A 14,947-nucleotide genomic window follows, 5' to 3' on the forward strand; every position below is an offset into this window, starting at 1 on the left:
CTTCAACAATTCCCCCTTAGCAATTTTAAACCCTTCCAGTGACAGTTTCCGTGACTGTTACAATGCCCTGGGTAGCACCTATCTCCTTGGTAAAGACGATGCAAAGTATTCATTCAATAACTCAGCCATACCCCCAGCCTCCATGTGTAAATCCCCTTTTCGGCCCCTCCCCCTCCTTTTACTATTTATTTGAAATGAAATGAAATGAAAATCGCTTATTGTCACGAGTAGGCTTCAATGAAGTTACTGTGAAAAGCCCCTAGTCGCCACATTCCGGCGCCTGTCCGGGGAGGCTGGTACGGGAATCGAACCGTGCTGCTGGCCTGCTTGGTCTGCTTTAAAAGCCAGCGATTTAGCCCAGTGAGCTAAACCAGCCCCTTTGCCAATAGAAGAATTGGGGATTCCCCTTTGTGTCGGCCGACAGTCTTTTCTCCAAATCCCGCTTCAACTCTGTAATGAACGTCTTCACCGCTCTGAACCTTCTCCATTCCTCTTGGTTCTCAACTGTCTTTTCTACCTGGCACCTGCCAAAAACACGTTTTCTTCCTTATCTTATTTTCTATCTCATTTTGAATCCAGGGAGCCTCGGATTTGTTTTCCCGTTTAAGGGTGATAGAAATTGACTATTCTAGTCATATATAAGAGGTTTAAATGAGAACTCATTCAGCGTAACTATAGCTGGAGACACATTAAAGGTTAATCCAGATCATACACTTTAGTTTTCTTTCATTAAAACTAGACTTTAACATTTGCAAACAGCTGGAGACTCCAAGGACAGTGACATCAACTAGCCACAGAGCTTCATTGTATTACAAACATTCAGCTGCTTTCCCAAGCCTGGACAGTCCCGTTTCCATAGTAACACATAGTAACACAGTCCCGTTTCCATAGTAACACACAGTCACAATGCCCTGAGGGCGTGCAAGTGTCGATAAATTGGAAAATTGGCAAGCGATAGTGTGAGAAATTCACACCGACTTATTTAAATGCATATCTCTCTCAAAATTGACAGACAGACACTTTGGTCGAATTGAGTGAATTATAAATTAGGTAAAACCAATCAGAGATGAGAAGAAGGCGAGACTTTAAGATAATAATCTCCTTAAAAATCACTTGTTGGAATGGAAAAATCCATTCCGGAATCAATCTAACTTCCTTCTGAAACCTATGGCTTTGCTAAATCACCACTTTTCTTTTCTTTAAATCACTCAGTCATTTTATACTGTGTATCATGATTTGAAGAATTACCAGGATTTGTATTTTAAACTCAACCACTGTATTCGCTAAAGACAATCAATCTGACCTCAGTTTGTGTTGTAACCAAAGTTTACCAGTGGACACTAAAGCTGACAATAAAGTTAAACGAAACTCCCCAAAAAGCACAGCCTCTGTTATTTGGGAACTAAGAAGGGATCACACATATTCAGGGTTCCGAATAGACACCGAGATCCATCAAAGGGAATGGACCATGACTGTGTCGGGACCATTTCTATTTGAAGGTAGCCCATTGCTCAGTTCCAGTTTTTCTCCCCAACTCCTGTTCCAGTGTAACCGGCCCAGCTCCGTTCCTGCCCCATTGAAATCGGCTCTCCCCTCTTCATTATTTCTACTCTGGATTGCCTATTTTCCTTTCTATCATCATCCGAAACCTTACAATACAATGATCACTGTCTCCTAAATGCCCCCCCCCCCTCCCCCAACACCGGATCTATTGGCCCGCCTCATTCCAAGAATTAGGGCCAACAGGGCATCCTTTAGTGTTGGACTGGACACAAACTGTTGGAGAAAATGGTCCTGAGCACAATCTAGGAGCTTTTACCCCTCTCTGCCCTTTACACGACCATTGTCCCAGTCTACATTCAGGTAAGTAAGTTCTCCATTATAACTACTCTCTAATGTTTGCATTGCTCTGTAATTTCCCTGCAGATTTGTTCCTCTACATCCAACCCACTAGTTGGTGGTAGTTAGACTACACCCAGCAATGTCATTGCAGCCTTTTTATTCCTTAGCTACAAATCGATCCTGTCCTGGAACCCTCTGCGACATCCTCTTTCTCCAGCACTGCAATGCTCTCCTTCCCCAATCCCAACACCCCTCCTTCACCAATCCCGCCACCCCTCCTCCACCAATCCCGCCATCCCCTCCTTCCCCAATCCCACCACCCCTCCTCCACCAATCCCGCCACCCCTCCTTCCCCAATCCCGCCACCCCTCCTTCCCCAATCCCGCCACCCCTCCTTCACCAATCCCGCCACCCCTCCTTCCCCAATCCCGCCACCCCTCCTTCCCCAATCCCGCCACCCCTCCTTCCCCAATCCCGCCACCCCTCCTCCACCAATCCCGCCACCCCTCCTCCACCAATCCCGCCACCCCTCCTTCCCCAATCCCGCCACCCCTCCTCCACCAATCCCGCCACCCCTCCTCCACCAATCCCGCCATCCCTCCTTCCCCAATCCCGCCACCCCTCCTTCCCCAATCCCGTCACCCCTCCTCCACCAATCCCGCCACCCCTCCTCCACCAATCCCGCCACCCCTCCTTCACCAATCCCGCCACCCCTCCTCCCCCAATCCCGCCACCCCTCCTCCACCAATCCCGCCACCCCTCCTCCACCAATCCCACCAACCCTCCTCCCCCAATCCCACCACCCCTCCTTCCCCAATCCCGCCACCCCTCCTCCCCCAATCCCGCCACCCCTCCTCCACCAATCCCGCCACCCCTCCTTCCCCAATCCCGCCACCCCTCCTTCCCCAATCCCGCCACCCCTCCTCCACCAATCCCGCCACCCCTCCTTCCCCAATCCCGCCACCCCTCCTTCCCCAGTCCCGCCACCCCTCCTTCCCCAATCCCGCCACCCCTCCTCCACCAATCCCGCCACCATTCCTTCACCAATCCCGCCACCCCTCCTTCCCCAATCCCGCCACCCCTCCTTCACCAATCCCGCCACCCCTCCTTCACCAATCCCGCCACCCCTCCTCCACCAATCCCGCCACCATTCCTTCACCAATCCCGCCACCCCTCCTTCCCCAATCCCGCCACCCCTCCTTCACCAATCCCGCCACTCCTCCTTCACCAATCCCGCCACCCCTCCTTCACCAATCCCGCCACCCCTCCTTCACCAATCCCGCCACCCCTCCTCCACCAATCCCACCATCCCTCCTTCCCCAATCCCGCCACCCCTCCTTCACCAATCCCGCCACCCCTCCTCCACCAATCCCGCCACCCCTCCTCCCCCAATCCCGCCACCCCTCCTTCACCAATCCCGCCACCCCTCCTCCTTTCCCATCTTTCTTCAGCACCTTGTACCCAGGAGTGTTTCACACTTTCTTGAGCGGGGTGTCTGTTATCACCACAGCATCATGGATTCTCCGAGCCTCTGAGCCGCAATCGTGCCCGACGACCAGAGAACCGCCACCAATCGTGAGCGTGCAGTCGACGCGGCACTGGATTGGGGCTGTTGAAAGAGGCCCCCACCGCGATTCTCCACGGACAACCAGCCAAGTTCCCGCCGGCGTGATTCACGTATGATTCCACCCGGCGGGAGCCAGGAGTCACGGCTGCGGTGACCGTCCTGATTGGGGGGGGGGTGGAGGGGGGGGGGGGGCAGGTAATCAGATAACCAAATAACCAACCTCCTCGCATGCAATAGGCATGACCACCTCCAAGAGAGATACCAGAGATACAGTGAGATGTGCCAGTGTTACCAGAGATACAGTGAGATGTGCCAGTGTTAGCAGAGATACAGTGAGATATGCCAGTGTTACCAGAGGTGCAGTGAAACATGCCAGTGTTACCAGTGATACAGTGAGATGTGCCAGTGTTACCAGAGATACAGTGATACATGCCAGGGTTACCAGAGATACAGTGAGATGTGCCAGTGTTACCAGAGATACAGTGAGACATGCCAGTGTTACCAGAGATACAGTGGGACGTGCCAGTGTTACCAGAGATACAGTGGGACGTGCCAGTGTTACCAGAGATACAGTGAAACATGCCAGTGTTACCAGAGATACAGTGAGACTTGCCAGTGTTACCAGAGATACAGTGAAACATGCCAGTGTTACCAGAGATACAGTGAGACGTGCCAGTGTTACCAGAGATACAGTGAGACGTGCCAGTGTTACCAGAGATGCAGTGAAACATGCCAGTGTTACCAGAGATACAGTGAGACGTGCCAGTGTTACCAGAGATGCAGTGAAACATGCCAGTGTTACCAGAGATACAGTGAAACATGCCAGTGTTCCCAGAGATACAGTGAGATGTGCAAGTGTTAGCAGAGATACAGTGAGATGTGCCAGTGTTACCAGAGATACAGTGAGACGTGCCAACGTCGCCAGAGATACAGTGAAACATGCCAGTGTTACCAGAGATACAGTGAAACATGCCAGTGTTAGCAGAGATACAGTGAGATATGCCAGTGTTACCAGAGATACAGTGAAACATGCCAGTGTTAGCAAAGATACAGTGAGATATGCCAGTGTTACCAGAGATACAGTGAGACATGCCAGTGTTAGCAGAGATACAGTGAGACGTGCCAGTGTTAGCAGAGATACAGTGAGACGTGCCAGTGTTAGCAGAGATACAGTGAGATGTGCCAGTGTTACCAGAGATACAGTGAGATGTGCCAGTGTTACCAGTGATACAGTGAGATGTGCCAGTGTTACCAGAGATACAGTGAGACGTGCCAGTGTTACCAGAGATACAGTGAGACGTGCCAACGTCGCCAGAGATACAGTGAAACATGCCAGTGTTACCAGAGATACAGTGAAACATGCCAGTGTTACCAGAGATACAGTGAAACATGCCAGTGTTACCAGAGATACAGTGAAACATGCCAGTGTTACCAGAGATACAGTGAGACGTGCCAGTGTTACCAGAGATACAGTGAGACGTGCCAGTGTTACCAGAGATACAGTGAGACGTGCCAGTGTTACCTGGCCAGTGTTGCCTGTCCATTCTGTAGTTGCAGCAAAAGAAAAAAAGGTTCAGTATTCTCCAAAAATGTCAGTCTTATTGAAAAAAGCAGCTGAATCATCGATCAAACAGGAACTACATCAGCAAAACAATCAATGCATGAATTTAATTCTCCCAATCCCTAACAGGGCAGTGAGACCTCTGACTGAACACTTGAAACTTAACAGATCCCAAGGATTCACTTGATGCACAGGGAAAATTACTGAAATTGGATCCCAGAGTGGGAATCCTAATGTTTCAATCCCAGAGTGAAAACATGCAATCATCCAGCCAGTTTTACAGGAATGCCAGATGCTGAGTTTACCTTCAGAAACGTTTGCTTGTCTTCAGTGTTAAACAGTCTCTGGGTGGTTTCTAGCAGTTCTTTATACAGATCAATTCTCTGCCCACAGCTCATCAGCTCCCCATACAACTTCTCCAGTTTCAATTTCTTCTCCTCCTCCAGCTCCTGGCTCCTGTCTTCATAACCTTGCACCAGAAACTGCATCAAGTCATCATACTGCACTTCCAGGTAATGTTCCTGTTTACCAATGTTTTCCTGTTGGTGTTAAAAACGGTGTTTGAGTTTCTGTCTAGTATTTAGACACAGATTGATAGCTCTAAACTTCACCCATGTCAGAGACATCTCTGTAGTGCCAGCAACTCAGACCTGGCTATGGTTCAATCAGGGAGTCCAAGTTGCCAAGGCAACATACACTTTTACATTCCAGTTATAGCCGGAAGCTGTGAATAGTGATAGAACAGTACAGCGCAGTACGGGCCCTTCGGCCCTCGATGTTACGCCGACCCCCAATTCCATCCTATCGTTGACCAAGACTCTCTCCTGTTTTATCGCCTGCCATTGGCCTTTTCACAAGTTGATACTCAAACCTGTTTGGCCACATTAATAACGCACCTTCCTTGACCATCGTGTCCGGGACTTAAACCCACAGCTTCTGGCTGGGAGGGAGGGACATTACCCCCTGACCCACAGGACCTCTAACTCAGATCTCAAGAGGGGGGAAGAAACCAGGATTCACACTTCCTGATCACAGTTATAAATATCTTGTCCATGCTTCGTGACGATCTTTTAGAAGTCATTTTCCTTTCCGTGCAGATTAAAGTTGAACAGTAGAACATAGAAACAAATGAATTGGGAGCAGGCGGGAGGCCACTCGGCCGCTCCAGTCTACTCCATCATTCAATAATATCACGGCTGATCAGATTGTGACCTCAACACCACATTCCTGCTGACCCGCGGTAACCTTTCACCCCCTTGTTGATCAAGAATCTATTTAGCTCAGCCTTAAAAATATTAACTCTGTCTCCCCGACCTTCTGAGGAAGAGAGTTCCAGAGACACCCAACCCTCTGAAAGAGAACATTTCCACTCATTTCCCTCTGAAAGTAGTGACCCTTTATTTTTAAACAGTGATGCCCTAGTTCGAGATTCTCCCACAAGAGGAAACATCCTCTCCACATCCATCCTGTTGCTCCCCCTCAGGATCTTAAAGGTTTTGATCAAGTCGCCTCTCACTCTGCTAAACTCCAGTGGATACAAACCCAACCAGTCCAACCTTCCCTCATAAGACAACCCGCCCATTCCTGGTATTAGTTGAGTAAACCTTCTCTGAACTGTTTCTAACACATTTACATCTTTGCTTAAATAAGGCGACCAATACAGTACACAATACTCAAGCGTGGTCTCCCCAATGCCCCTGTACAACTGAAGCAAAACCTCTCCCTACTTTTATATTCAATTCCCCTCACAGTAAACAAGAACATTCCTAATTACTTACTCTACCTGAATACGAGTCCTTTGTGATTCATGCACTGGAACACCCAGATCCCTCTGTAACCCAGAGCTCTGCAACCTCTCACCTTTTGACAATAAGTTTCCTTTTATTGTTCCTGCAAAACTGGGCAATTTCATATTTTCCCACATTATGCCCCATTTGCCAGATCTTTACCCACTCACTATCTCTATCCCTTTGTAACCTCCTTCCATCCTCTTCACAATTTACATTCCTATCTATCTTTGCATCATCAACAAATTTCACAACCACACCTTCAGTCCCTTCATCAAAGTAATTGAAATAAATTGTAAAGAGTTGAGGTCCCAGCACTGCTCCCTGTAACACATCACGCCTCACATCCTGCCAACCAGAAAAATACCCATTTATGCCTACTCTCGGTTTCCTGCAGCCAGCCAATCTTCAATTCATGCCAATATATTACCCCATAATTCATGAGCTTTTATTTTCTGCAATAACCTTCGATGTGGCACTTTATCTAATGCATTCCGGAAATCTAACCCTGCTATAACATCTTTAATAATAGCGTTTACCATTTTCCCCATCACAGATGTTAAGATTGTAGTTTCCTGCTTTCTGTCTCCCTCCCTTTTTGAAGAAGTTACATTAGGTATTTTCCAAGCACCTTCCTGAATCTAGTGAATTTTGTCAAATTTAAGCTACAGCATCACCTATCTCACTTGTCACTCCCTTTAAAACCCTAGAATGGAGTCCATCAGGACTTGTCCACCTTCAGCTCCAACAATTTCCTTAGTATTACCTCCCAGGTGATTGTAATTTTCCTGAGTTCCTTCCATTTCCTGATTTACAGCTTTTTCTGTATCCTCTACAATGAAGACCGATGCAAAATACCTCTTCAATTCATCTGCCGTCTTATTTTCCGTGATTACTTACCCAGACTCACTTTCTATAGGATTAATGCTCACCTTATTACCTCTTTTCTTATTTAACTATCTATAGAAAGTCTTGCTATCTGTTTTTCTATTTCTAGGTAGCTTCATAGAACATAGACCATTACAGCGCAGTACAGGCCCTTCGGCCCTCGATGTTGCGCCGACCTGTGAAATGAAATAAAATTAAATTAAATGAAAATGAAAATCACTTATTGTCACGAGTAGGCTTCAATGAAGTTACTGTGAAAAGCCCCTAGTCGCCACATTCCGGCGCCTGTTCGGTGGACCCCTCTAAACCCCTCTAAAGCCCATCTACACTATTCCCTTAGCTTCCTCTTGTATTGTCCTTTTTCCTTCCTAATCTTTTCGTCATTCTTTGTTGTTTTTTACACTCTATCCAGTTGGGGGAGATGCATATAAAGCAGCTTGAAGACAATTTCACTTTAAATGTTTGGGCCATGTTGACCTAAGGGGTTAACAGTGAGAAAGATAAAACATACATTAAAAACCTAGAAACATAGAAAATGAAAGCAAGAGGAGGCCATTTGGCCCTTCGAGTCTGCTTCACCATTCATTATGATCATGGCTGATCATCAAGTTCAATACCCTGACCCCGCCTTCCCCCCCTATCCCTTTAGCCCCAAGAGCTGAATCTAATTCCTTTGCGAAATTACACACTTTGGCCTCAACTACTTTCTGTGGGAGTGAATTCCACAGATTCACCGCTCTCTCTGGGTGAAGAAATTTCTCCTCACCTCAGTCCTAAAAGGCTTAACCCTTATCCTCAAACTATGACCCCTAGTTCTGGACTCCCCCACAGCTGGTGGATTTACTTGGCTGGAGAATTGTGGTGAGTTGCCTCTACTGCTTGCAAAGAAATGCAGTCCAGAGAGTTGATTTGTTTTTGGTACTGGAGCAACAATTAGCTGAAAAGTATCGCGTGAACCCTGGAAAGCTGCACGGTTATGGCGATGTGCGGAGCGCACAACATTTCTAGAGTTTCAGTTTATCTTCAGTTTGAAAGGACGTACTGGCGCTGGAGGGTGTGCAGAGGAGATTCACTAGGTTAATCCCAGAGCTGAAGGGGTTGGATTAAGAGGAGAGGTTGAGTAGACTGGGACTGTACTCGTTGGAATTTAGAAGGATGAGGGGGCATCTTATAGAAACATTTAAAATTATGAAGGGAATAGATAGGATAGATGCGGGCAGGTTGTTTCCACTGGTGGGTGAAAGCAGAACTAGGGGGCATAGCCTCAAAATAAGGGGAAGTAGATTTAGAACTGAGTTTAGGAGGAACTTCTTCACCCAAAGGGTTGTGAATCTATGGAATTCCTTGCCCAGTGAAGCAGTTGAGGCTCCTTCATTACATGTTTTTAAGGTAAAGATAGATAGTTTTTTGAAGAATAAAGGGATTAAGGGTTATGGTGTTCGGGCCGGAAAGTGGAGCTGAGTCCACAAAAGATCAGCCATGATCTCATTGAATGGCGGAGCAGGCTCGAGGGGCCAGATGGCCTACTCCTGCTCCTAGTTCTTATGTTCTTATGTTCTTATGTTGGGGGAGTGAGTGTTCTGTAGCAGGGACAAGGCAGCAAAGGTGTTAGCTTGCTCTGTGTAGTTAGGGCTCAGGAGAAGGCCTATAGAGCTGAGAAGGTGACCGAAAGTCATTGGCTCGGTTCTGGAAAGGATTAGGGCTCAGAAGAAACCCTGGGACCATGTGCAGCTGGGTACGATTGGAGCTTGTTGAAAGCCAGTCCAGTGGAGCTCGTCAGCTGTTGCAGCAGTAGAGGGGGGGGGGGGGGGGCGCAGAACCAGGAAATACAGAGAAATGGAGACTTGGAGATGGGATTGAAACCCTGGGAGGTGTGTAATCATTGAGACAGACTGAGTGTGGAGCAACTTTGAGGGAATTCAGTGGCCTGACCTTTGAAACTGAAAACGTTTGGAGTCCCTTGTGAAAGAATTTCAATGAGATTGGTTGACTCATGGTGTTCATTGATGTGTGGGTGGGTTGCTGAGAAATCCATGGGCTCTATCACGGTTGCGTTTTCCATTTACTTTGCAGTGTGGTGTGATCACCCACTATGTCCCTCTTAATTTACATATATCTCACACTCCAACATTCAAGATTAATATTAGATGGGTGCTGTAAATCACTTTATCTTTCTAATATTTTATAGTAAAGTTTATTGTTGTTTGTTCAGAACCTGTAGAATCTTGTGGCTTCATTCACTGAACAATGTCTGAATCTCGAACCTTATCTACTTTGAACAAAATGTTATTGGTCCCCATGGGGAAGCCATGGTGGTGAGGGATTGTCACTGGGCTAGTAACCCAGAGACCAGGGGTAACGCTCTGGGGTCCCGGGTTTGATTCCCACCATGACACATCAATCCAATTTGATTCCATTAAAATCTGGGATTAAAAGTCTGATGATGACAATTAAATCTGCCGCCCTTACCTGGTCTAGGAATGAAATGGTCTAGCATGCCAGCCAGCACAATAACTGCTGTCCGTATGGTCAAATAGACATGTGGGTTTGATATCAAAGTCCACAGATGTGCAGGATAGGTGGATTGGCCATGATAAATTGCCCTTAGTATCCAAAAAGGTTAGGTGGGGTTACTGGGTTATGGGGATAGGGTGGCTGTGTGGGCTTGGGTAGGGTGCTCTTGCCAGGGGCCGGTGCGGACTCAATGGGCCGAGTGGCCTCCTTCTGCACTGAGGATTCTATGATTCTATGACAGGCAGTGCTCATGAGAGTCCAGATAGGAGCATCAAACATGCCCTTAGACTAACACTGACAGCTTTTGGAGAGCCCATTCTGCTGTTTAATTACAACATTGCTGAACTGTATCTTAACTCCATTTCAGACTGAATACTGGAAATGAGCACAGTAAGAAGTCTTACAACACCAGGTTAAAGTCCAACAGGTTTGTTTCAAACACGAGCTTTCGGAGCGCAGCTCCTTCCTCAGGTGAATGGAGAGGTATGTTCCAGAAACATATATATAGACAAAGTCAAAGATGCCAGACAATGCTTGGACAATTACGAGCATTTGCGGGTAATCAAATCATTACAGATCCAGGGAGAGGGATAATCCCAGGTTAAAGAGGTGTGACTTGTCTCAAGCCAGGACAGTTGGTGGGATTTTGCAAGTCCAGGCCTGATGGTGGGGGGTGGATGTAATGCGACATGAATCCAAGATCCCTGTTGAGGCCGCACTCATGCGTGCGGAATTTAGCTATAAGTTTTTGCTCGGCAATTCTGCGTTGTCGCGTGTCCTGAAGACCGGCTTGAGACAATTCACACCTCTTTAACCTGTGATTATCCCTCTCCCTGGATCTGTAATGATTTGATTACCTGCAAATGCTCGCATTCCAAGCATTGTCCAGCATCTCTGACTTTGTCTATATAAATGTTTCTGGAACATACCTCTCCATTCACCTGAGGAAGGAGCTGCGCTCCGAAAGCTCGTGTTTGAAACAAACCTGTTGGACTTTAACCTGGTGTAAGACTTCTTACTGTGCTCACCCCAGTCCAACGCCGTCATCTCCACATCACTGGAAATGAGAGAAGAGACTGAGATAGAATTTGATGTCTAAAATTCTGGGTGAATGGTTATCGAGCTGAAACATTAACTGGGTTTCTCTCTCCACAGATGCTGTGAGGCCCGCAGTGTAGTCACTGCTGCAATGTCGGGAAAGTAAGAGGTAATCTGTGCACAGCAGGATCCCATTAACAACAATGACAAAATGACCAGTTGGGGCAGCAGGGTAGCATGGTGGTTAGCATAAATGCTTCACAGCTCCAGGGTCCCAGGTTCGATTCCCGGCTGGGTCACTGTCTGTGCGGAGTCTGCACATCCTCCCCATGTGTGCGTGGGTTTCCTCCGGGTGCTCCGGTTTCCTCCCACAGTCCAAAGATGTGCGGGTTAGGTGGATTGGCCATGCTAAATTGCCCGTAGTATCCTAATAAAAGTAAGGGGGGGGGGGGGGGGGGTGTTGGGTTAGGGGTATAGGGTGGATACGTGGGTTTGAGTAGGGTGATCATGGCTCGGCACAACATTGAGGGCCGAAGGGCCTGTTCTGTGCTGTACTGTTCTATTCTATTCTATACTCTTTTTTTTTGAGTGATCGTGATTAAGGGATAAATCTAGATCATGACTCTGGGTCTTCTCAAGTAGTCCCATGGGATTGCTTACCTCCATCTGAGAGAGCAGATTGGAATGCATCAGAAATGAGGGCCCTCACTGCCAGCTGAAAGTATAAGAAGGCGGTTTAACACCTCCCCTCACTACACAATTCTCCAAGATGAAGCAAGACATATGATGTTTCATCACCAACTGGACACTGGGAGATGTTTAATGTGAAACTCTTACTTCGACAGTGACAAAGATTTCTTCCAGATGATTAACAAATGTCTCCATCTGAATCAGTTGTTCCTCCAGCTTGTTCACATTGTTCTGGCATTCAACCTGAAAAATCAGATATAAACTGAAGTGAGTTTGGTAGAGAAACTGTCATTCATAAAATTGTACAGCATCGAGGAGGCCATTCAGCCCTTTGAGTCTGTGCTGTGACACTATTAAAAAGAAATCTTCCTCCACTCTTTCCCATGAGCCAGCATTTCTTTTCTCTTTCAACTATTTATCCATTTCCTCCTTGAAGGTTATTACTAAATCACCAGGAAACAAGCAATACCTTCAAATCCACCCACTTATTGGATGAAGAAAATGTTCTTGTGCTGCATTTTTTTGCCAGTTACCTTAAATCCTCTGCTTATCAACTTGTCAACAATGGGAAACGGTTTCTCTTTATTTACTCAATCTAAACCCTGCGCGATGTTAAACAACTCAGAAATTCCCATATCTTAACCTCTGCTCTCTGGAGATCATTCCCAGTTCCTCCAGTCTCTCCACGTTACTGTATTCCCATATCTCTGGAACCATTTGAATAAATATTTGGTGACCATTCCAAAGCTTTCACATCCTTCTGAAGAGTATGATGCTCAGAATTGGAAGCAGAAAATTGGCTCCGTATCGATCCGGAGTGGAGAGGAAATTATTTTGTTTTCATTGTTCAGTTACAATTGGATACATGGGTCAGAGGCATTCTGGGAGTTACCCCCATTGAACAGCAACTGAACTGGACCCCCACTGAATCCTCTACTATCAATATCCTGGGGTTAACATTGATCAGAAATTGAACTGGACCCATCCATATTAATACTGTGGCTACCAGATCAGGTCAGAGACTAGGAATCCCACAATGAGTAACTCACCTCCTGACCCCCCCTCCCCCACCCCCACCCCTGCCCCCACCCCCATAGCCTGTCCACTGTCTACAAGGCACAAGTCAGGAGTGTAATGGAATACTCTCCCACTTGCCTGGATGAATGCAGCTCCAACAACACTCAAGAAGCTTAACACCATCCAGGGCAAAGCAGCCCAGTTGCTTGGCCTGGGGGAGGGGGGGGGTGTGGCCTGGGGAGGAGGGGAGGTGAGGTGCTGGCCTGTGGGCAGGGGGGGGAGTGGCCTGTGGGCAGGGGAAGGAGTGGCCTGGGGGGGAGGGGAGGGGGGCATGGCCTGTGGGCGGGGGGAGTGGCCTGGGGGGGAGGGGAGGGGGGCATGGCCTGTGGGTGGGGGGGAGTGGCCTGGGGGGAGGGGAGGGGGGCATGGCCTGTGGGTGGGGGGGAGTGGCCTGGGGGGAGGGGGGGAGGGGCCTGGGGAGGAGGGGGGGTGTTGGCCTGTGGGGGGAGAGGGGGAGTGGCCTGTGGGGGGAGGGGGGGAGTGGCCTGGGGGGCGGGGGGGAGGGGCCTGGGGAGGAGGGGGGGTGTTGGCCTGTGGGGGGAGGGGGGGAGTGGCCTGGGGGGCGGGGGGGAGGGGCCTGGGGGACACTCCAAGGACCATGGTGCTACGTTCCCAGTGGGCTGTGGCAATGGTGGACTGTGCCCAGCTATCGCTGCCTCGCGCCCAACCTCCTAGTCACGCCGGACTACTCCCCCCTGCCCTGGCAGAAGCCCCCGGCTAGCGGCAACTGTCAGTACACCATAGCGATGTTGGACACTGTTTGTACCCCCTCCCACACCCTCAGCATCCACGTCGCTGTGACCTGGTTTGTAATATCACAAGTGAACCTCGCCATCGGCAATTCCTCCTGCTGGAGGCGGAGCATCACGGGGGGCCCGGACATTGCCGGGTCAGGACGTTAATGACAGGCCAACGGCTGTTACTGTAACCATTTCCTTGCCCACGCCAGCATGCCGCTGTCGAGGCACCGGAACATGACATTACGTTCGGTCCGCAGTGCCGGACACGATTTTTGGCTGGTGCCGAATTCTCCGCCCAATCATGTTTCCCGATTCCGGCGTCGACCGTCAGAGAATCCCGCCCACTGACCAATTGAAGATCATATTTCAGTTTTTGTCTCCATACCTTAGCAGCCTGTGCAGCCAATGAGAGCGCCGCCACTCGATGGTGCTTGTGGGATCCAAACAGCTTTTCAAAAGCAGGAATTGGGATCTGGCATGACTGGCAATAAACATCAGGAATTGTGTCCTGGGAAATCTCCTGGCTGTCCATCTCAGACTCAGTTTGTGTGGAAGGTTCCTTGCTCAGTGCAGTTGGCTGATGTGCAGTCTGACCTGACTCCGACTCCTGCTCCATTCTGTCTGAGGTGGGACTGAATAGCCGGTCGCTGGATTGACTGGTGCTCTCTGAACCATCCACAATCTGCTGGAAGGGATCAAATTGCTTTCCCGGGAGGAAATTGGAAAAATCCATCAAATTCCCACCAGTTGCAAACTCTCCCTTTGGGAATTGCAAATCGGTGTGGTAATGTGCAGTGATGGGTAAACTCTCGGGATGAATGTGAACAGCAGGATCCCACGCTCCAGGCGTTTGAACCTGGCTTTCTGCTGATTTCTCGGTGAAGGTCTGCAGCCCTTGCCTGGGTTCATACAGATCACTGTGATAGAACTGGAATCCAGCACCTTCCAACTGACCCACATCACTCAGCTGTCCCTCTCTCTGAGACACCGAAATCCCTTCACCGGGGGCTTGAGGGTCTTCAGGATCCAGCTCCTCTGGGATCACTGGATCGACCGGAAGAAGCTGCTCCTCCATCATCAACTTCACTCCAACCTGCCAAAACCCAACAGAGAAAAACAGGTGAAGACGGCGTCCCATTGGGCATTTGAAACACATCGAGCAACTTCAGCTCTGATTATTCCAAACATATAATATTGTAACTAAAGGTATTCCTCTGTGGATCAATAGAGGAATGTGAATGAG

At 48.6% G+C, this 14,947-nt stretch overlaps 2 protein-coding genes across 2 annotated transcripts in view; one reads left to right on the forward strand and one right to left on the reverse strand.

The window, feature by feature from the left end:
• The window catches only part of LOC119974812 (fibronectin type III and SPRY domain-containing protein 2), a 37,337-nt gene extending 36,546 nt beyond the window's left edge, over positions 1-791 (forward strand). The window contains exon 10 of the mRNA XM_038814081.1: positions 760-791. Coding sequence (XP_038670009.1) covers positions 760-791 — 32 coding nt within the window. The remainder of the gene's footprint in view (positions 1-759) is intronic.
• A 4,130-nt stretch (positions 792-4,921) lies between these two features.
• On the reverse strand, positions 4,922-14,677 carry LOC119974813 (fibronectin type III and SPRY domain-containing protein 2-like; the record flags this gene model as incomplete). The annotated part of the gene is made up of 4 exons (XM_038814082.1): positions 4,922-4,954; positions 5,276-5,509; positions 12,035-12,130; positions 14,090-14,677. Coding segments are annotated over 4 exons (945 nt in total), but the record flags the coding sequence as incomplete, so codon positions are not given.
• Positions 14,678-14,947: the final 270 nt, after the last annotated feature.

The sequence above is a fragment of the Scyliorhinus canicula genome, chromosome 12, assembly GCF_902713615.1.
Source record: "Scyliorhinus canicula chromosome 12, sScyCan1.1, whole genome shotgun sequence".
In the NCBI taxonomy this organism is placed as follows: Eukaryota; Metazoa; Chordata; class Chondrichthyes; order Carcharhiniformes; family Scyliorhinidae; genus Scyliorhinus; species Scyliorhinus canicula.